Source organism: Acanthaster planci, linkage group LG17, assembly GCF_054643075.1.
Source record: "Acanthaster planci isolate LZ-2023a linkage group LG17, COTS_SCS, whole genome shotgun sequence".
Lineage (NCBI taxonomy): Eukaryota > Metazoa > Echinodermata > Asteroidea > Valvatida > Acanthasteridae > Acanthaster > Acanthaster planci.
This window is the reverse complement of record NC_141793.1, coordinates 5,677,965-5,698,794: the sequence shown is the minus strand read 5'-3', so window position 1 is coordinate 5,698,794 and position 20,830 is coordinate 5,677,965. Positions and strand designations below refer to the sequence as shown.

The 20,830-nt window shown below is 42.8% G+C and overlaps 2 protein-coding genes across 4 annotated transcripts in view; one reads left to right on the top strand and one right to left on the bottom strand.

The window, feature by feature from the left end:
- Nucleotides 1-156: 156 nt before the first annotated feature.
- Nucleotides 157-7,110, bottom strand: eef1b2 (eukaryotic translation elongation factor 1 beta 2). The gene is made up of 6 exons (XM_022253488.2): nt 6,949-7,110; nt 4,454-4,576; nt 3,133-3,329; nt 1,883-2,008; nt 1,196-1,263; nt 157-780 (listed from the first exon to the last, which is right to left on the bottom strand). Exons 1-6 carry the CDS (start codon nt 7,026-7,028, stop codon nt 694-696), a joined length of 681 nt encoding a protein of 226 aa, XP_022109180.1. The 5' UTR covers nt 7,029-7,110; the 3' UTR covers nt 157-693.
- Nucleotides 7,111-7,129: 19 nt separating this feature from the next.
- Nucleotides 7,130-20,830, top strand: part of ndufs1 (NADH:ubiquinone oxidoreductase core subunit S1) — a 20,297-nt gene continuing 6,596 nt past the window's right edge. Inside the window, exons 1-12 of one of the 3 annotated variants that reach the window (XM_022253485.2) lie at nt 7,130-7,261; nt 9,140-9,323; nt 11,132-11,239; nt 12,152-12,228; nt 12,704-12,785; nt 13,876-14,018; nt 14,248-14,311; nt 15,602-15,656; nt 16,506-16,672; nt 18,220-18,369; nt 18,867-19,012; nt 20,015-20,210. In XM_022253485.2, coding sequence (XP_022109177.2) covers nt 9,165-9,323; nt 11,132-11,239; nt 12,152-12,228; nt 12,704-12,785; nt 13,876-14,018; nt 14,248-14,311; nt 15,602-15,656; nt 16,506-16,672; nt 18,220-18,369; nt 18,867-19,012; nt 20,015-20,210 — 1,347 coding nt within the window. In that variant the 5' untranslated portion in view covers nt 7,130-7,261; nt 9,140-9,164. Of the gene's footprint in view, nt 7,262-7,291; nt 7,456-9,102; nt 9,324-11,131; nt 11,240-12,151; nt 12,229-12,703; nt 12,786-13,875; nt 14,019-14,247; nt 14,312-15,601; nt 15,657-16,505; nt 16,673-18,219; nt 18,370-18,866; nt 19,013-20,014; nt 20,211-20,830 lie in introns of those variants that run through there. The other 2 variants (XM_022253486.2, XM_087147838.1) reach the window with 2 other exon arrangements.

The window sequence follows — 20,830 nt, the reverse complement described above, 5'->3', positions numbered from 1 at the left end:
CTTTGTCATAACCCAGACTCCGATTCGAAGTCCTGCAACTTTGTAACACAAATACAATTGCTGGGTGAGGAGCAGAGTGGTCCCTACAAACCCAGTGCGAGCAGAGTGGTCCCTACCAACCCAATGAGACATAAAGAGGACCAGACCTCAATAATATTCAATTGTGAACTCCTTTATTAGAATTACCAAATACATGATTATGAACCCCCGTGACAGCTCAGAGTGACCTTCAAAGGGATCAAGATGAGTCCCGTTTCAAAGACGGAAAAGAATGCATGATGTAGTGAAAAATTACAATAGATTGCAAACGTCAGACACACATACGTCAAATTTGGATTAATGGAAAAAGGGTAAAGGTAATCCTCCAGAACACATTTTAAATCAGACTTGGGAAACAGTCTTCAAACGACTTATTTTCTCAAACTAGGAAAGGCTTGATGTTTTCGGCGTGTACATTGCGTTAAGCTTCAACTGAAAGCTGCATGTGTCCATTTGAAGCAGTTGCTTCAGTGTCTGGTTTTTAAACAGAAAAACATAATCATGGCTTCAAGAATGTCTTGTTCTTCAGGTAATGAACCTCCAACAGTGTGATGAGACACATGGCTCACGCATTCACATGTGGTAATGAGGAATCTGTTGATTGTGAGAACAGCATTTCAAAGCTGCTGAGACGGTCAGTAGCCATCTTGCTGGCTAGATTTTGTTGAAAGCTGCGATGTCAACGGACTGGACGTGATCTTCAAATGCCGTAATTTTCTCCTCGAGGTCATCCGTGCCGACCTATTTGCAATGATATAATGAAAAAATAGTCTTACCACTCCATGAGATTCTTAAGTGCCCAATCCAGATAGTGCCTTTGTCTCCTCTGTGGGTTCATGCTAATCTTGGAAGTTTTCCCAGTGGAGAGCCAGTAAGCCCTTTAAGCATAAAGCAGCCTGATGTATAAGTACCTCTTTTTGTGAGCTTGTCAGTTCTGAAGAGAACCGGTTTACTTGACATTTAGAAATATGTACTTCAATGACACACCATAAAGTGTGCTCCACTTGTCTAAAGTTGGTCGTTTTGTATTCTCTAGAAAACCAGAGGTACACTCTGAAATGTTAACGCCCCACAGCAAATAACAGACTGAAGGTTTTGACACTGTAGTCCTGTATTTTTGAGGAAGCACCTCTAGACTGAAGTTGCAACTTCTTACCTTGTCATCTTCGACAACGCATCCAATCTGCAGCTTGTTGATTCCATACCCAACAGGAACCAGTTTGGCTATGCAAGCAAAGCAAAATTGAAAAAAAATTAAGTCTCGCTACTTTGAAGTACGGCAGTCATAAGGTATGTCTCACAGAGACCTTGGTGGGGGGTTACCGCGTGGATGGTTGGGCAAGGTGCTTGGTAAGGGTGATAAGTTTGGCTGGTGTGAAGTGGTTGGTGGGGGGGATGAGGTGGTCAGTAGGGAATGAGGGGGTTGGCAGGGGGTGATAAATGGGGTTGGTAGGGGTGAACAGGTTGGTGATCACATTTCTATGCAATCTCTGGTTAACCTCTGGTTCCTGACAGTTTCCACCGGGTTCGTCTCGGGATCTATCATGAGCTCACCCTCTATGGGCCACTGATAACAACTGGTGGTTTCTGCTCAGCCGTGTTGCCTCAGAAGTCAAGAGGCCAAACAAAAAAACCATGAAGTGGTTGGTCGAGGTAAAGTGTTAAGTCGGAAAGGAGCTGGTTGGTCGGGTGAAGCTGTTGGTAGGCAGTGAGGTGGTTAGTAGAGCTAAGAGGTGAGAAAGTGAAGTGGTTGATAAATGCTGCAGGTGTTGGCAGAGAGTCAGGAGGTTTGTGGGGAGATGATGTGGTTATTCATTGGTTTGATGAAAGTGTCAAAACTTACAACTTCCCCATAGAAGACCATCCATCTCAATAGACCGGACTAGCGTCTCTACTTCCTTCATGTCTGTCTCGTCATCCCAGGGTTTGACAAAAAGCACAATGCTTGATTTGGCCACAGGTGGAGCTTCTGGAATTCAATGAAGAAGAAAGAAAAGAAACACAGTTAGCCCGCTACCACTTTACATGGGGGCCTGATGCCCTTGAAAGTTTAAGTATAAACAGGGATGCCACTGGATTCTCAGTCCGGGGTCAGAAATGTTTAAGAGTGGGTAAATTAAGCAAAGAAATATGGATATTACATGTGGGCCCAAGCATATCTGAATGAAAGCTGCTGCACATAATGAACACCAATGTATGTACGTATATATATCTACTGCTAAAAAGACCCAAGGTTCCTGCCTCATTTTTTCTGATGAACTACATGTAAGTTGTGCGGTTGAAAGACTGGTCTCTATTTTGCTAGCAACTATGTGACATTCATGTTAGTTTGCCCACATGGCCAGCAGCTGGCTTGCCGCTGATATAATATAATTGGAGTTGAGTCAATTCAAATAATTCCCTGTTTGAATAGTCGACCTTCAATTCGATTGGATATCCATATATCCGGTATATTGTTGATGAACAAACCTTATATAAAATCAGTTGCAATAACGCACAAAATTGTACATTATAATCAATGTAACAGCTTCTCACATCTAGCAGTATCTCCAGCCACGATTTAGCAAGATTTAATAGCCCGGTTGAAAATTTCTATTCCTTTTAAATTGTATAATGAATAATTTACTTTTTGAATCGCTGAAAGATTTCTGTCGCTTTTCATTTAAATCTGCTTGAAAGAAGCCTCCATAGTGCAATTTTTCTCATTAAAACAAAAGAAACTGTTCCTTTCCTTTTCATGCATTTTGCATTCGAATTTTCATATTCAGAAAATAATATTCGAATATTCAATAATCGATCAGATATCTGGGTATTCCGATATTCGGCACAGCCTTAAATATAATCAGGCTGCATATGGTGCACTGTATTTTTCCAGCTACACTGATCCTCCATGAAACATATAGAGTCCAAAAGGAAACAACCATTTTAGCCAGTGCCGGTTGAACTTATGTTTTACATTTTCATCCCGATCAACTTTCACTTTGACGCACTTAGAAGAAAAGTTTAATAGAAACTAAAGTTCTTAGCAAAAATATCGTGGCAGTTACAAAAACACTAGACAAAGTCTGTTCAACTCATGGTAAGTGCTCTTACTTTTTTTGGGAGCTGCATCATCAGCTGCTTTCCTGGATGCCTGGAGGGCTTTCAATGCTTCATCATCATCGTCATCTGAGCCAAATAGATCGACGTCATCGTCGTCGTCGTCATCATCAGCTGCAGCATTCTGTGCTGCTGGTTTTGCTGCTGTGGCCGGGCCGTACTCACCAAGGCTCTTCTTGATGCCAGGCAAGCTGTGGATAAACAGCCGGGAAATGTGTGAAATCCAAAGGAGGATCGTTGGACGAAGGGTGGAACTGTTGTGTACCTTGGACCTGAATAACTTCTGCACAACATGAAATTCTTATACCATTTAAAAGTTTGCCCTCCTGCTCGAATATGAGGGGGGCCCAGCTGATAAATCTCAGTGAGGGAACTTGGCTTTTGGGGCAATAACTCTACCTCACACTAAATAAGAGAAAAAAGAATGCGGCATGCACAGAATGCAAGATTGGTTTTTTATTGTATGCTTGATATTCCGTAGAGTTGAGGTGCAAAGGAAAGAGACACTGGCTCCCTACACAGTTGAGGATTTGTGAAGATTTCGAAAACACTTCTCCCACAAATTCTGCTTGATTTAAGCAATAACTATCGGTAATAATAGGGTGCATTCTCGCGGTTACTTCTGTTAATTAAAACACGAGCAGCAGGCATGCAACTTGGACTTTGACAAAAAACGAGGAAATTCCCATCTTTACCAGACTTTGCAAAGAGTTTTCAATTTTCAGTGGCATGAGTGTGAAGTGAAAACCGAGGAAATCAGCTGATCTAAGGAAAAGTCTCATGCCTGTGGTAGGATGCATGTGCATTACACTCAGGTGCAGGAGTATACTCTCCCTGACCCTCGGGTCGTACCCCAGCCATTCGAGTGCTCAGGAGCATACTAGTGTTAACATGAGTAGCTCACTCAAACGCAACCAATATGATCAAAATACAATTAAAATTGCATTTATTTGAATTAGAACTTTATCAAAGATTTGCAAAGACTTTCCCAACTACCTCATCACAAAATGCCTGAAGCAACATCCATAGAGCTAGAACTTTGAAATATTTGGAACTAACCCAATTTGCATTTCACATTTGCACACAATATTGGTTGTAGATACACATGTAGTCTCTTTGATACAGGCATGGCACTTCTGGCCTTGCACACCAACACAGCAAAACTGGCAAATGCCATGTGACTAGCTCTCAACCAATCAAGCTGCAGAATCTGTGGGTAAGGTGTTACAACATCCATTCCATTCACCAGCTACACATCTGTGTACAGAGTGCGACAACATACCAAGCAATCTGATCAGGCAATGGAGCCACTAACCTACTGAACTGGCTTTTGTAGGACTTGACTTGGTTGTACCAGCGCAATGCGTTGTACAGATCTGTTCCAGGGGCCCCTGAAAGGGCTTCAAAGACTACTACATCTGCCTGTGATACGGTATACCTGTACAACAGGCAAGACAATGCACAAATAACATAAATCTATAAATTCAGAGCAATAGACCTCTACGCTGATGATACCACACTTTAAGTGCACACATGTAAACAAAGTGTGACGTCATCAGTGCAGAGGCCTATTCCAGCCACTACATAAATCAAAAATGCCAAGACACAAACAGTCATCAACACACTATAATAAGGCGTTGTTTTGTATTTCAGCATATGTAGCTGCAAAATTGTTATATCCCAAAGAATGCCTCTTGTGTTACAAGTACATGTGTGATGTAATGCTGCGATTTTTACACAATGGTGGAAATTCTGGTTGTGAGTCGGAATGTCATGTTTGGCAAATTTTTTGGTTATCAACAACAGTATCCATCTTCAAGAGTAAAACAGTGATGTCACAGATAATGAGGGGATACCTGTATTTCCTACACTGAATGTTACATGTACTTAGGCCTACACTCCAAGAATTATGATCATGGACGACGGAACAACGAGGCCCACCGCCCACAGATCACAGGAAATTCACAATTCCTTGTGTGATGGACATTGCCATTAAGGATGGGGTTGGTCTAGCCCCACAAATAGGGCTGTAGTGGCTCTCTTTTTCAATCTGTCTCTTATCTGTTGCCACCACAGCCTTACTTCAAGGCATGTCTTGATTGCCTGAAATCCAAACTGCAGTACTGTCACAAATCCTAATATCTTCCGAAATGAGAATGAATATTCCTCGGAGTTTGGACTTTTATATGAGCACCCTAAAGCTTTCCTAAACCATATATTTTTCGATGTATGGCGCCTTGAAAGCCGGGCCCTGTGATATTCCTACGCTGACCATGGGCAGTGCCATTTTAAAAAACGAAAGCAGTGTTTCTGCATCGGATTTCAAGGCACCTGACAGGCACTCTGGTATACGTTGTACCATACAAAACTGGTTCCCTGTCACACCTTGTGTGTCAGACGAACAAGCTTTAGGGTGCTTATATAAAAGTGTAGGTAAAATTGTTGAGTCGTTCTCATTTCGGAAGATATTAGGATTCAAAGTTTGTGACGATCCTGCAGTTTGCATTTCAGGCATTCAAGACATGCCTTGAAGTAGGGCTGTGGTGGTGACAGAAAAGAGACAGATTGTAAAAGCGAGCCACTACAGCCCTATTTGTGGGGCTAGGGTTGGTCAGGCTAGCTAACAACGCTCACTAATTGCCATAATGGGTTTTAACCAGTTGATCTGCAGCCTCGATGCTTAAAAGCTCAGTTAAATGTAGACCCATAAACAGGGCCCAACGAATACTCCTCAGTTGTATACTGGGCCCTGTTCTGATTAATAGGGATTTCTTTCCCAAACTTTATCCGCGACATCCGGGGGCATAACTAAACATCCGCTTAATTTTATGAGCTGAAATTGCACCAGTATGTTCACTACTCATGCAGTAAAAAAATCTGCTAGGTTGCTAATTGAAGAAAACTTGCCTTTTCCTTGTTTGGAGGAAAAAATGTTTCCTTTTCTCGCCGTTTTCCCTCTTCGGACGAAGTTTGCCCCACTTGTACAAAACTGATGGCTGTTTCGCCACTTTCGCGTCATGTTACAGAGAGCGAGCCGTGCTACCAATGATTTGCTGCAAACAGTGTGTGACTGGACAGGGAACCAGCTAAGGGCGTTACGTATTAGCTGCGACACAAAACAGCTGTAATTTTCTACGAGTACTTAGATTGACAGGTACTCTCACAGATCTGAACGAGATTCGCAGGTGCTGAAGTGTGGGTGCAAACTAGACAGGCTCTCGTAAGGGTACCGTTACTTAACCATACAAAGGAGTCTGTGTAATGTACAAGTCAGGCGAAAATTCATAAGGACTGTGAAAATGCCAAAAAAGGAACCATTTTTTCCTCGACTCCAAAAGAGGAAAAGGAGAGTTTTCTACAATTAGCAACCTATCAGATTTTTACAGCGTGATTAGTGAACATACCGGTGCAATTTCAGCTCATAAAATTAAGCAGATGTTAAGTTATGCCCCTGGATATCCCAGATAAACTTTTCGAAAGAAATCCCTATTAATCGAGACAGGGCCCAGTCTACAACAGAGGAGTATTCGTTGGGCCCTGTTTACGGGTCTAAATTAAATGTAAATGTGTGAAGGCCACACGATCCGCACAAACGAGCAGCAGCTGACCTACAATGTAAGCCATAGCCGCGTTGTAGCCCTTCGAGCCGGAGGGCTACAATGCAATTTGCATTACCCACGTGGCACCGGCTCCATGGGCTACAACGCGGTTGCAAACTTGTGTGTTCCTGCGCTATAATGATCTGACGTTGCACAAATAGGCCCCCTATGACAAAATTTAAACAAAAATACTATTACGACTTCATATTACCCTTCGATATAACTGCGATCGGCAAGGTAGTCATGCAAGGCCCTGAGGCCCGCTTCTTTTTTCAAATCACCGAATCCCATTTTGGCTATAAATTGAGAAGTTCAGGCCGATTCCCCGTCACGCCCGGTATGGTTGCTGGTCTGAATGGAAAAAGGTTGAGCTTGCAAGGCCGGTATAGCGCCCTCATTTTGATAGCACCTCCAACCGATTGGTAACCGTTTCTGATCGTGGATTACCGGGTTCTCTATTTGCACCGTACCGTATACCAGCGAAATGATTCCAGTTGTGTAAACTTGATCGGGCGAATTCGAGTGTAAGTTGGCCCTTTTCCTAACATTATTTACGATATTTTAGGAGAGTTATTTGTTAATGCTAGCGAGAATATATTTGAAGGAATGCACAATTACTACCAGTAGAATGCGAATTATTGTCAGAGATAGAGGCGTACTTCTAGCTGTAGTAGGCTTTTCCATTCGGCACGTCTTGTGACTTTTCCAGTTCTAGGCGGTAGGTAGGCCGGCTACATCATATATCATATGTCTGCATGTAGGCCTACATGAAACAAGAAATCGAAACTGCAAGAACTTGCAACCATTAGAAGACTACATGTAGGGAGGGCAAGTCTAGGGCTAGTTGTATCCTTGGCCCACCTTCTTTTTATAGCTCCAGGCTTGGCCCAATGCCCAACTCCTACAAAAATGGGACTTCGTGAAAAAGCTTCCTGATAAGCATGATAAGAGATAGCCTAGGCCAAGACTTAACAAAAGTACTAGGCCTATGCCGCATAATGAGCCCTAGGCTAGACCAGGTTGGGTGCTGTCTTCATTTACACTATGACTGACTTCCAGGGTATAAAGTCCTCCTGCCATAGCAAAATTTTTGTCAACGGTTTTTCTCACTTTATCTGGCAGAGGCATCTCAAACGCCATTCACAAGTGCCTCGTACAAATTCCATAAATAGTGTGTTGAAATTACTAAATACGCCCGCGGATGGCATATTTCCATCAGGAACGACCTACGTTCGTCTAGTACCTAGTAATACTAGTAGTACACATTTGCACATGTGCAAAATGCCCCTTTACGCATGCGCTGAAGAGCTGTGGGCAGATTAGGCAGATTAGGACTTCCAGAGCTATGGCTAGGCCTGTTGTCCGCGTGTCTCCTTGAATTTCCAATGTAGCGAAGACCTATACCTAGCTCAAGACAACATAACTTACAGAAAGTGGGCTGAGCCTCATTGCAGTGAAGGCCATTTTGCGTATGCGCAAATGCATTGCTATTAGACATATGTACTGTAGATCGTTCACAAATCACAGCAGAAAGCGTGGAGTTGCACTAAATTTCCTGCAAAATATGTCGTCCGTGGGCGTATTTAATAATTTCAACAAAGCCTTTCGGAATTCGGGATACAAGGCACTTGCGAACAACATTTGAGCTGCCTCCGCCAGGTAAAAATGTGAGAAAAAAAACACTGAAAAAAATGTAGTTATCGCAGGAGGATTTTATACCCTGGATGTTGGTCCCAGTGCAGTGTAGACGATGTCCAACCTGGGCTAGATGAGCCCCAATTTCCTTATACAGCTTCACTGACCCGATCTGGTCATTAAAAAGCCTTACTCATGTTATTGGTACCATATGAGTGATTTTGCACAATGGTAGAAATGCATTGTGGGAAGGAAAAAGAGCAATGTTAGCTCCTTTTTGCTTCCCACAATGCCTTTCTACCATTATGCAAAATCACCCATGCAGTATTAGTGACAAGGCCTATTAGTGATTAATCTTGTCGTGCTATTCCTGGTTCTTTCTGTCTGTGAAATTTTGTTGTCTGGCTGTCTCAACCTTCAACACAGTCATTTGTTTACTACATTCCTGATCGTGATGTGAGTAATAAACACAGACCTACAGTTGAGTTCTTCCAAATGGTTGGGCTGAGGTATTCGGGTTTTTTCATCCCTGTATTTCATAAAGCACAGAAGCAGGGGATCCATTCAACTTCAAAAGGAGAATTTGATCAAGTTTAGCTAGATAAAAAGAGGTATTTTTGCGCAACATTTTGTAGGCCTGATAAATGACAAGAAATGGGGGTAGTGCTTTCAATATTAATTAAGGCAATTGTTTAATTCTGGTTGTGTTTTTAATGCTTTCTAAAAACAGGCATTTATTTGCATTGTCCGTTTCTCCTTGCTGGTAGAGTTGCACAGTCTTCAGTAGTCGCCATGTTAAGGGCACCGCTGTCGCGTGCGTTGCTGGTCTCCAGGCAGCTGGCGCCCAGCCTGACCGGTAACCGGCTGAACTCTACCGCTGCCCCTGAGAAGGTGGAGGTGTTTGTGGACGACAAGAGTGTCTGGGTAGACCCGGGCACCACCGTTCTGCAGGTAAACAGACGGCTGCTTGTTTTTTTTAACCACTTCCTGCCGGGAAACCGGTTGCGGGCATCGTGTGTTTATACGCGTGGCCGGGTTCTCCGAAATCGGACAAAGGGAACGGGACCTTGTAACAAAAGACTGTTCTTGGAACAAAAAACCAGGCTGCTGGGCATTACCGACATTTTTCACTCTCAATAGTGGAGAAAATTCAGCCTTGTTTTGAAACAGTATACCACTGTTTGGGCATTTAGTGTGAGCGGATTACCACCAGGAACAAAAGCGCTCCACCACCGCAGCGATGAGCCACACAGCACCGCTGCACCCTAATCTGGCCCCTATTAAAAAGAGGTCAGCAGCGCACTGTGCCAGGTTCGTGAACAAAAGAAAGTTACATAACATTGCACAATCTTGGCTCTTTTTACAAGGCTGCAGGCCTGGCTGAAATACTCGGGCGTCAATAGATTTTGTCTGTCAGACTAGAGTGGCCACCAGACAGTAATTTGTGTGGGTGTAAACGTCCATTAATTGAAATGATGAATTTTTGAAGAATTTTGAAAACTAAAAATCTTGAAAAAGTCCTGATTATGTGCACTGCATTTTTCAAAACACCTGGCAGCAAGTGGTTAACCCTAACACTCCTCAGTCCTCCAACAGGTGAAGGATTGAGGAGTGTTAGGGTTAATGTACATGTACGCAGACTGTAGACTAGTGGCGTGAGGACTACATGTACATGTATGTATACTGATGTTTAGGCATAAGGAAAGAAAGCATACTTGCTTAGCATGCCTTACCCTTCAGAAAGTTCAACTCAAATGTGACCTACCTGTACCTGCATGTATGCAACCTTAGTGAAGCTTTCAAAAAAGTTCTGGCTTTCCATAGTTTGAATAACTTGTATATGTAGCTACTGAGTCAAAGTCCAAAACAGTATCTTGCTGTCTCGAAATTGCCATTTGAAGCATTCTGCTTGAAGTAATGTACTTCAACACAGCTGATGGCATTATTCCATGCATGGTGTCATTTTTGCACGAAAATACTGACCTTTCATATTTGACAAGGTACAAAAATGCAGTCCTGTACATGTACATGTGCAGAGTTGGAATTTGCAGATGTTGACCCTTGGTGGTCATTTGGATTTCTGTGATATTTTGTACCACATCGTCCAAGAGAATGTTATAGAGTGATAGTTCCTACAACACCTAGCCTTGGTACAGGGATGCTTGAGGGCGCCATGCGTGCTCAACCTCCCGAGGCAAGTGCTTTTGCATGTAGAACCAACATGACGTGTTTATACGCCTTTCTGGGTACAAAGGGTACAGAAACTCCCAATTGGTGTTTTATATGTCATCCCGTGTAATAAACAGAGCAAGTTATCTGCATGAATAGACTAATCCAGTAAGCCCCGCCCACTGAGCACAGGGCTCTTCTCCAACGCCACACGACATGCTCCAGCCACGCACATCGTATGCGCACGCACGCACGCATGTCGGACGTTTGTACATGCACGTTGGACAGAAGTTATGGCAGTGATTTGTCATAAGACAACGGGGCGGGGCTTAATGGATCGGTCTATTGAGCAAGATAGGATAGTGTTATACCCAGCAAGAAATGAGACCGAGGGGTACCCCCCCAACATGTCCAATCCCTATACACATTCCAGACTATTGTTACTTAACACATTCCCCCAAGATGTCTGAAAGGAATTTCCCAGATTCCTGCGAGACAATGACCAACACAAAGCAGGGGGGGTTCTCTCCGTCTCATACCTTGCTGCATATGGATAGTGTACCCTCATTGTGTGTACATTTCTTTGACAGGCATGTGCAGTGGCCGGTGTTGAGATTCCACGGTTCTGCTACCATGAGAGGCTGTCTGTGGCAGGCAACTGTCGCATGTGCCTGGTGGAGGTGGAAAAATCACTCAAGGTGTCCATTCATGCTCTTGTCTGTTTATTTAGCAGTCCTACAAAGTCTGAACTGAAAGTGCATATGTAATTCATCCTAGAGCTAACTGTGTACACCCCAAGCTTCATAGACTATTTACACATTGCTGCCCTTTTATTACATTTCAGTTTTTGCGTTACCCTTTCTCTTGGCAAGCCATCATCTGCCAGTTGAGATGATCCTTCCATCACTAATGTGAAAGCGAAAAATCTACCAATCTCTTTTGTAGCAATAGATGCATTGAAGGTTGGCACACACATAATCACCCATCGTTAACCCTAACACTCCTCAGTCCTCCAACAGGTGAAGGATTGAGGAGGGTTAGGGTTACACATTTATACTTGTGGGGTATTTCCTTTGTTCTCGTGAACAAAACTCCCGCACAACACGCAAAAAATGTGAAATCACTCCAATTTAAACCAAATTCACTTTCCTGGGTTGAAATTTCGACCGCATGTCCCTTATATAAAAACACTTCAATTTACGACAGATTTTTACCCATAAAAAATTTCCCCTTTTTGAGTTATTTCCAAATATCAGTTTCGTGAAATTCTTGTGGGGTACCAATTTTGGTACCCCATAAGGTAAAAACTGGCCTTGTAGGGTACTTCCCATTGTTCTGGTACCCCACAAGGCCCCATGTATAAGCGCACGGCTTTTGACATGTGCCTGCTGAGCAAAGATATTGACAAACTGAAAACCTTCCAATACAGGGCTAAGCTAGTTGAATGGCTCACAGTGTTGGTATAGCATTGCTGAGGTATCAGGTTCCAATCCCGCAGCAGTCAGTTTCTTCTTTTGAACATAGTATTGATAAAAACAGAACTTACGTGTAGTTAGTAGTTTTTGCATTGAAGTTATTTTGACAGTGACCCTGTTTGTGATCTGTTGTAGCCTGTAGCTGCCTGTGCCATGCCAGTCATGAAGGGGTCCAGGATCAAAACAAACTCGGAAATGACCAGAAAAGCCAGGTAGGTGTAATAGTGACACCTCACCCACAGATTCTGTATCTTGATTGGCCGAGAGCTGGTCACATGGCATTTGCTATTTGTGTTATCTTGCTGTGCATGGACGAAAGCTCCTATGCCCTTAGCATTCAAACTACTATACCAAAAGCAACGATGTGCACAGTGACTGGCTTTATTTGCAGATGAATGTGGATGTAGTCATTGCTTACTCTCCCAAGTGATAGTGCTACTGAGCTGGGTTCATACATTTTGTGAAGAGGTTGTTTGATAGATTGCCAGTGAATTTTCATGCAAATTTCTTGTTATGATACAAGTATGTTTTTGTTGTGGTTAGATGAAATCAATCAGGTACGTGGGTTAAATCAAGCAGGATCTTGGCAAGAGGGATAGATAAACTGTGCAGTGGTCATTGACGAAGAGAGATTAGAAGTGGAATGTTTCTAACAGCAACATCCACCTGATGTGTTTCTCCTCTTAGGGAAGGAGTGATGGAATTCCTATTGATGAACCACCCTCTAGATTGTCCCATCTGTGATCAGGGAGGAGAGTGTGATTTGCAGGTAAATTAGCCGCCAACTTGCTAGCAAGACATGTTCCATTATAGAATTCTTTTTCTGTATCTCCTTGTTTCTTTGGTTCCTTGCAATTGCAAAGGTAATAGAATCTTGACTGAAATTTGGATCATGATTCTTACATTCTCTCCTGAGAGAGATTTGTAAATGAATGATTATTTTTTTATATTGGGAGTTTTGCCTGTCGCTGACGCATCTTCATAGCAATGTGTACTCAGCTTTGTCTAAAGGTTTTGACAAAATTTACAAGTTTATTTTTGGGTTGGTCTTAAACCCCGAGTCGTCTGCTTACTAGTGTAGGCATTTACCACTGGACCACCAAGTTTGCTTGAGTCGGTTTACTGGTTTGACTATGATCAGGAAAATGAAATATTTGTTTGTTTAATTGGACTTCTTGGGATTTCTAATTATCCGAACGATTTCCAAGTTACCGGACCAGATGCTGTTAACCAGCTTTACAGAATTACATTGTCCTTAACATTTCAGAGAAGGAAAGGTTTCAAACAGGTTTTGTGGTGAAATTTTGAAGTAAAACTATGGTTAGACGCAACTGCATTTTGCACAAGTGTGTTGTCCCTCCGTTGTTAAGTTTTTTGGGTAACTAGGTCCCCTTTGTTTCTTTGTTTTACTTCAACAGTGTGCTTTGTTCTTTTATTACTCACTAATGAGCAGTGCTAACGTTCACCTGACCTATGAGACATGGGACCTGAACTCAACATTGGGCTCTGGAATTCTGATTTTGCTGCTCGGTTAATTCAAGAATGTTGAATGCATGTTTGTTTATGAAATTGTCCTTAACGGTAATTCCAGAAATTAGGGATCCAAAAGTGTGAGGGTTTCGTGTCCCTGTTACATCTGACCTTTGTTATTTGACATAAAAATATAACCGGAATTGTTTCAAACTATTACTGTTTGTTTGGCAGTTGATTTGCATTAATTCATCACTCTTGGAAATTAGAAAATGTGTTCTGAACTTTGTCAGATGTAACAGGGACATGAAAAAAATGGACCCTGAATTTCTGGAATTGCCCTTAATCAGCATGAAGCTCAAGTTGGCATTTGCCGTTTGACCTTTCAGGATCAGTCCATGGCATTCGGCAGTGATCGTAGCCGCTTCACTGACAACCAGTTCACGGGCAAGAGGGCCGTGGAGGATAAGAACATTGGGCCTCTGGTGAAGACCATCATGACGAGATGCATACACTGCACACGATGCATCAGGTAGGCTGCTGGCACTTCAGAGTTGTCACTTTCAAGTGTCAGGTTGCTACCAGAATTTACGTTTGGCACAGACAGTATCGGGAGCTAGTACCTGTTCAGAAAGAACAGGTGAGAAACCAGTGAACCAGTGAAAGTTCCATAGAAAACTTGCTTGTAATCCCTGCTGCGGTAAGAGCACAGCATGTTATATGTAGTCCTGCTCAATTGACCTGGTTTCCTGACTCCACAGGTTTGCTAGTGAGGTTGCAGGGGTGGATGACCTGGGAACCACGGGTAGAGGAGGCGAAATGCAGGTATGTAGACTTAAGGCCGGTTCATACTCGCTGCGTATTCACTGTGTTTGTAGCACTAAGGTCTTTTTTGAGGTGTCTGCAGTGTGTGAAGGCAAGTGCAGTGCGTAATGAAAATGGACGCCTTTACATGCAGTTTGTAAAAGTAATGGACAGTGTGCATGCACCAAATGTATGCGTATTCGGATAAACTGAAATGGTAAAACTTTTATCTGACACACACACAGGCGAGACTTGAGAAAAGGTGAAAGAGTGAACGTCAAATTCGGCGTTCACACTACGTGCTGCATGTGTGCTAAAGCAGGGAGTTTGAACCAGCCTTTCCCATGCACCCAGACCCCTAAGGGGAAATTTATCAATTGTTTCCTACATGTACGTATGAAAAGATAATATGCAGGGTGATAGGATGGCCGTCGCATGTTGTAGTTCTCATGCATCTCAGGCTCTTTCAGAGTTTTTTGTATAAATTATAATTTTTCCTTAGATATTTTGGTTTTAACCACTTCGTGCCGGGGCATTTTCCAATGTTGATGATGCTGGGCCGGCATGATTATCATTTTTTCCATTTTCAAAATCCTTCAAAAATTCATCATTTCATTTAACGGTCGTTTATAGCCGCACGAAGTAATCTTCAGGTACTATTCTAAGTTGATAGGTGACCTTCATTGACGCCCGAGTATTTCAGCCAGGCCTGCAGCCTTGTAAACAGAGCCCAGATTGTGCGGTGTTATATAACTGTCTTTTGTTCACGAACCTGGCTCAGTGCACTGCTGACCTCTTTTCAATAGGGGCCAGATTAGCGTGCAGCGGTGCTGTGTGGCTCATCGCTGCGGTGGTGGAGCGCTTTTGTCCCGGGTGGTAATCCGCTCGCTCTCAATGCCCCAAAGCCTGGTATAGGGTTTCAAAACAAGGCTGGATTATCACCACTTTTGAGAGTGAAAAATGCCAGTAATGCCCAGCAGCCTGGTCTTTTGTTCGGAGTACGGTCTTGTGTTACAGGGCCCTGTTTCCTTTGTCCGAGTTCGGAGACCCCGGCCACGCATATAAACCATACGTCTCAGATCCCGGAGTCCCCGGCAGGAAGTGATTAATATTGAACTTCAATCAGCATGTCACAAGAATCACAACATTAACGACCAAATCGCTGAAGAATCTGATGCTTCCACAACGCTTCAATCCAGAGTTCCATTTGGAATATTGTGTGTGGGGTGTAGGCCAAGGCAATCTTTTGGGATGGGGGACATCGGAAGAGCAAATGGATTACAGGTTATTTTCTTTTCTTCATTACTGCAGGTTGGAACTTATATTGAGAAGATGTTCATGTCCGAAATGTCAGGAAATGTGATCGGTAGGTTCCTTACAATTGCAGAGTTGGTTCGTACTGGTACTTTCTATTTAAATGAGGAAGAAACACAGCCAAATTCCTTTTTTTTAGACATCATTGAAGTGACCTATCTCTGCATTTGCATAAGATACATTAGTGCTAGAAAAATATTTTGTGTCAAAGTCCTCTTTGATAATGTATAGCTTCAAACATGTTGGGAGGTTTGATTGACGTTATGGCATGACACATTTGAAGATGCACAATTTTGGAATGGAAGCGTACCAACTCTACTTCAATGACGTGTTTGCCTTTTGCAGCTTCCTACATAAGAACGTCGTGGCACCCAAGTCTTTTACATGTTGTGGTGTAATCTTGATATATTAAAACTTAATTTCTTGCTCTCTGCTTCAAGGGAGGCTTCATGAGCTGGAACATTAAAAAAAAAAATCAATTTCGTAGCAGTGCAGTTTTTCTTATACTGAGTCGGCAGGAGTTTTTCCACTAATGCTCTGCGTTTTTTTGAATACCAATGTCGAGAAAATGAGACATGTCCTGCAAACCGCTGATTTTTTAAAGACGGGTCGGCCAAAATGTATACTTTTCCCAATGACATGTTCAATGAATGGAGGCCAAAACAAGTTAGGCGATGATCTTTTAATAAATGGCCATAACAACCCGTGGCTGATTGAATGGGAACTTCACATATTCAGTCATAATGTGGGCCTTTACATGCATGCAAAGATTAAAAAAGACCAGGCATATGACAGCCAAGTTCATGGGGGGTTGGAATCTAGCTCCCCTAGCCATGAGATGGGTCTTAAGTGGGCAGGCGCGGCTCTCCTAGAGTTAACCTGTTTCCATCTGCTCAACTAGATCTGTGTCCAGTGGGAGCCTTGACCTCCAAGCCCTACGCCTTCACAGCCAGGCCCTGGGAGACCAGGAAGACGGAATCCATCGACGTGCTAGATGCCGTGGGCAGCAACATCGTGGTCAGCACACGCAGTGGGGAGGTTATGAGAATTCTGCCCAGGCTACACGAGGTCAGTCTCCATAAACAGATTGAGTTAACTTGTTCTATATTGTATTTTGTCCTGTTAAAAGCCGGAAGTCTGTCACAGTCCGGGGAGGGGGGGTTATTATCAAAGAGTTGGTAAGGAACTTCTTTGAATATTGTTTATGTGCAGCATTATTCTCCTCTTCAATTTTTGAAAACAGTCGGATATCTTGCAGGGGTTAAGTGTGTTGAAAAGTGCACTTTTTAAAGAAAATTGAATATGCTTTTCTGGACAACAGAGGGCGCTGCTGGTATGATGTCGATCTGGGAAGACATTGCACAGTCTATAGGATGGTCTGTTTCAGTAGATCAATTGCACTTGCTTCACATGATCTGTAGTGGGTATCAACCACAAGTAAACATAGCGTTTTTCCTTAGCAATGTGCGTTTGTAAGTGTTAGTTACCCCCCAAAAAACTGAGGGTCAGTACAGCGCTAAGACTACTGACGTGCTGAGTACTGTACTGACAGTCGGCTTCATTTTTGGTAAGCAAGACTCATAACTCATTTTGCTTTGAGAGAATGTCATGTTTCCTGATGTTAGATACCTGCTATAGAGCACATGACATAGCGGGCGCACTCAAGTTACTGTGAAGCCAACATTGGCTCATTTAAATTATTTCCAAGAAAGGGTTGCATGCTGAAAATCAAAAAAAAAAATAAAAAACCGCCAGCTACATTGAGGTTTTTTCCCAGGAATGACATCACAGTTCTGCTCATGAATAAACTGAAAGTTGCATTAGCATAAACAAGAAAATCACGTCAAAATACCTTGAAAAAAACCACCAAAAAAATGTTTGTGGGTTGTAGCATTGAAGGGGAGCATTCCAACAAGAACTTTGCTCGTTCCAGTGGGGAACACATGCTGTTCCTTCCTGAAAGTGCCACATGTTCTTCAATGGGGACAGGCTCAGCGTGTTTGTGTATGCTTATTTGGTTGGTATGTGTTCGTAATGGGAATGCTGCCAATTTCATTTTGGAACACTGTGTTCCATAATGAAGCACTGGAGAAGAAACAGTAACATTCTAACTTCTGAGATGTCCCTTAGTTTTCAGTTTGTCAAAGAAAAACGTACTGTACTTGCAGGTATTTTCTGTGAAAGTGGACCAAACTTTCATGATGCACCCAAAACGAAAACTTTTATTGAGAAAACGTAGAAGCTGAGAAGAAATTAAGCAGGGTACCAATCTGTAGCTGTACACATCACAGCTTTGTTTGGGTGGGTTACCTGTTTTTCCAAGGATGGTTTTGCACCGGGGTGTTTATTATAACACTGTATATACACGTCAGGCAGGGCAAAAATCCCAAATTAATTAACCTGTTTTAACTAAGTAAAGAGTTACCAGTACCCATTCATACTCCAGGGCAGAAGGAGGTAATTATCCCACATTGTCATGCCCAAGGAACACAAACCCTGTGGTACCAAGTACCACTGGACCATGACACTCGATTCCTCCTTAGGTGTTCTCTTGGGGTGTATGCAGCTGTTTCAGTTCTTGACTCGGAGGGGATCGTGTCATTTTTCCCACACAGGATATCAACGAGGAGTGGATATCGGATAAGACGCGTTTTGCCTATGATGGCCTGAAACGCCAACGCCTGACAGTCCCCATGGTCAAGAACGAAGAGGGTAACTTGACCCCGACTAACTGGGAGGACGCCCTCACTAGGGTGGCTGTGGAGGTGGGTCACATGTTAAGAAGGATGTTTTATTGTGTACATACCGACTGGCAATAAGATGGCAGGCCAGATGTAGAGATCATGACCTAGCCAAAAGTAAATCCCACCCGACTCTTATATAAAAAAACAGGATTTGATAGCAAGACGTGTGCTGTAAACATTTTAATGAAGGCACCAATACCTTTGTGGTCAAAAGTTTACATTGACTGAAAGCATTGAATTACAGTTTTCAGGACTTTGTCCATTCTTGGCAACCATTCTTTTTCAGTAGCTGATCAGCCTGCACATTCACTTCATTGGCATGAATTTGTAAATAAACTACTAAAGTAGATAATTCAGCAGCTGTAGGAAGGAAAGAGTTTCCAGAATAGATAAAGTCCTAAAACGTGTTATTAAGCTCTTATGCACCGAGTGCATACGTTTGACCACAAATGCATGTCCACCAATTATATTCATGTATATGTTATTGGTCTTTCTTGTGTTCTGTAACACAACTGTAGTTAAGCAACACTGATGGCGGCGACATCGCAGCTGTTGCTGGTGGTCTAGTGGATGCAGAAGCCCTGGTGGCTCTAAAGGACCTGCTCAACAAGCTGGGCTCGGAGGCTCTATGCACGGAGGAGGTCTTCCCTATGGATGCTGCAGGGTAAGAACCATGACTAGATAGCAGGAGATGGTTGGTCGCTGTGTAGCAAGCAGGATAGAAGCGTGGTGGGTTTGATCTTGATTGACTACAGTCAGTGGAAGACGGAAATAATACCAAGTTCCAAGGAAAGCACTTTATTATCACCCTCAAACTGGATGAACACGTCCACCTCTGACAGAGCCAGAAACAATGGGACTAACCTGTCCAAGATTAGGAAGACTCATTTTATACAGTGTATACATAAGAAAATGAGATTAATACATTTCATCATAATTAGACAGAAAAAATAGAAGAAACATGTAAAAGTGGCATTTAGCGTGGCAATGATGAGATATGTATACTCTGCCAACTTAGGGCGCTAGCACAGTAATATCACACACAGTAGGTATGTAGGTGATACAGACGTGTTGCGCTCATAACTACATATAGATATAGCTGTAGAACATGTGTAATCCGGACAGTCATTTATCAATGATCAATCAGTCACATCTCTGTAATCAATAACCAATCAAGCATGTGTAATTTCATGACAGAAGCTACTGCCGGATACCAAGTCCGTGTTTGTCACAACATCTAAATCGGAATACAATGCTATGCTCATACTGGCAAAAGTTGATATAACTGTGAACGGGTTCGTAAGTGAATGAAAGTATGATGGAGCGGTTTTAGACTGTATAAGGGTCTCGAATTAATGTGGCTTAATGCATTATCATCCCCATGCCCCTAGCTTGTTTGAAATGTACATGTACTTGTTAAAAACCCACTCTGTCCCATCCATTGGTTGTACTGGGCATGCATGCTTGGGTGTTTTTCTTGTACGAGGGTTGGAGTGCATAAGGTCGGAGTCAGCTTTTATTACAGTTCCAGAGAAGTGTTCAAAACCCGATGTAGTTTTTGCAGGTGTTTCAAACAATGCCCCTGACCAGCTTTCGACTAATAAGAATGGGTAAACTAAAAAATGTTCAATTTGTGTTTTGCTTTTGTCGTTTGTACCCTGCGCAGCACTGACCTGCGATCCAACTACCTGCTGAACACCAGCATAGCTGGCGTGGAGGAGGCAGACATTGTTCTCCTGGTGGGGACCAATCCTCGCTTTGAAGCGCCCCTCTTCAACACCAGACTCCGCAAGAGTTGGATTCACAATGACCTCCGCATTGCCATGGTCGGCGACAAGGTGGACTTGACCTATGAATACGATGTAAGTTTAGCCAAGTCAGTTCTAAGAAGTGTCTCTGGGAACTTGAAAGTAAACAGAATAGGTGTCCTGTAGTCAAGGGGCGATTAATGTTCAGACTTTACTTGAAAGTTCTGGAACAAAAACTTATGAAGTTCATTTTTGACAGTCCTAGTCAAGCCCATCACAAGTGCAATTCACAAGGCTGTTGAGAAGTTACGGTAGGTAAACAGAAACAAAGGTGTGTCATGGCCCAAATAATAATACGCAGTTTCATTAGGAAGTATCTGGATGACAGGTGTCAACATTCTCTTCTTGTTGGCAAGCACTGTTTATAAGTATCAAAAGTATTCAGTTTTCATTTATTTCCATACTAGTACGAGGGACAAGGCAGAATAGGGCACAAAAAAGTAACAAGTACAATGAAAATAATGCAACCCCTTTGCGCCGGGACACGGCTAGAGCCGCCGTAAAAATTGAGATCCTCAGCCCGCTTTTCAGCTGTCATTCTCGGCCCACTCTCGAGTGAACACGGTGATAGAAGGCAGACCCTGTCTCTTGTATATATGGTGATTGGCCTTTGTGTGTAGCCCAGAAACGAAAAGACCGAATTTGCATCATAATCACCAGCTTCACAATAGTCC

Excerpts from the sequence above, each read along its gene's own strand:
- eef1b2 (XM_022253488.2), bottom strand. The coding sequence starts at position 7,028 with ATGGGATTCGGTGATTTGAAAAAAGAAGCGGGCCTCAGGGCCTTGCAT. Across the intron at positions 4,577-6,948 it reads GATCGCAGTTATATCGAAGG|GTATACCGTATCACAGGCAG; the intron begins GTAATATGAAGT and ends CCTGTTGTACAG. Across the intron at positions 2,009-3,132 it reads TGATGCAGCTCCCAAAAAAA|AAGCTCCACCTGTGGCCAAA; the intron begins GTAAGAGCACTT and ends ATTGAATTCCAG.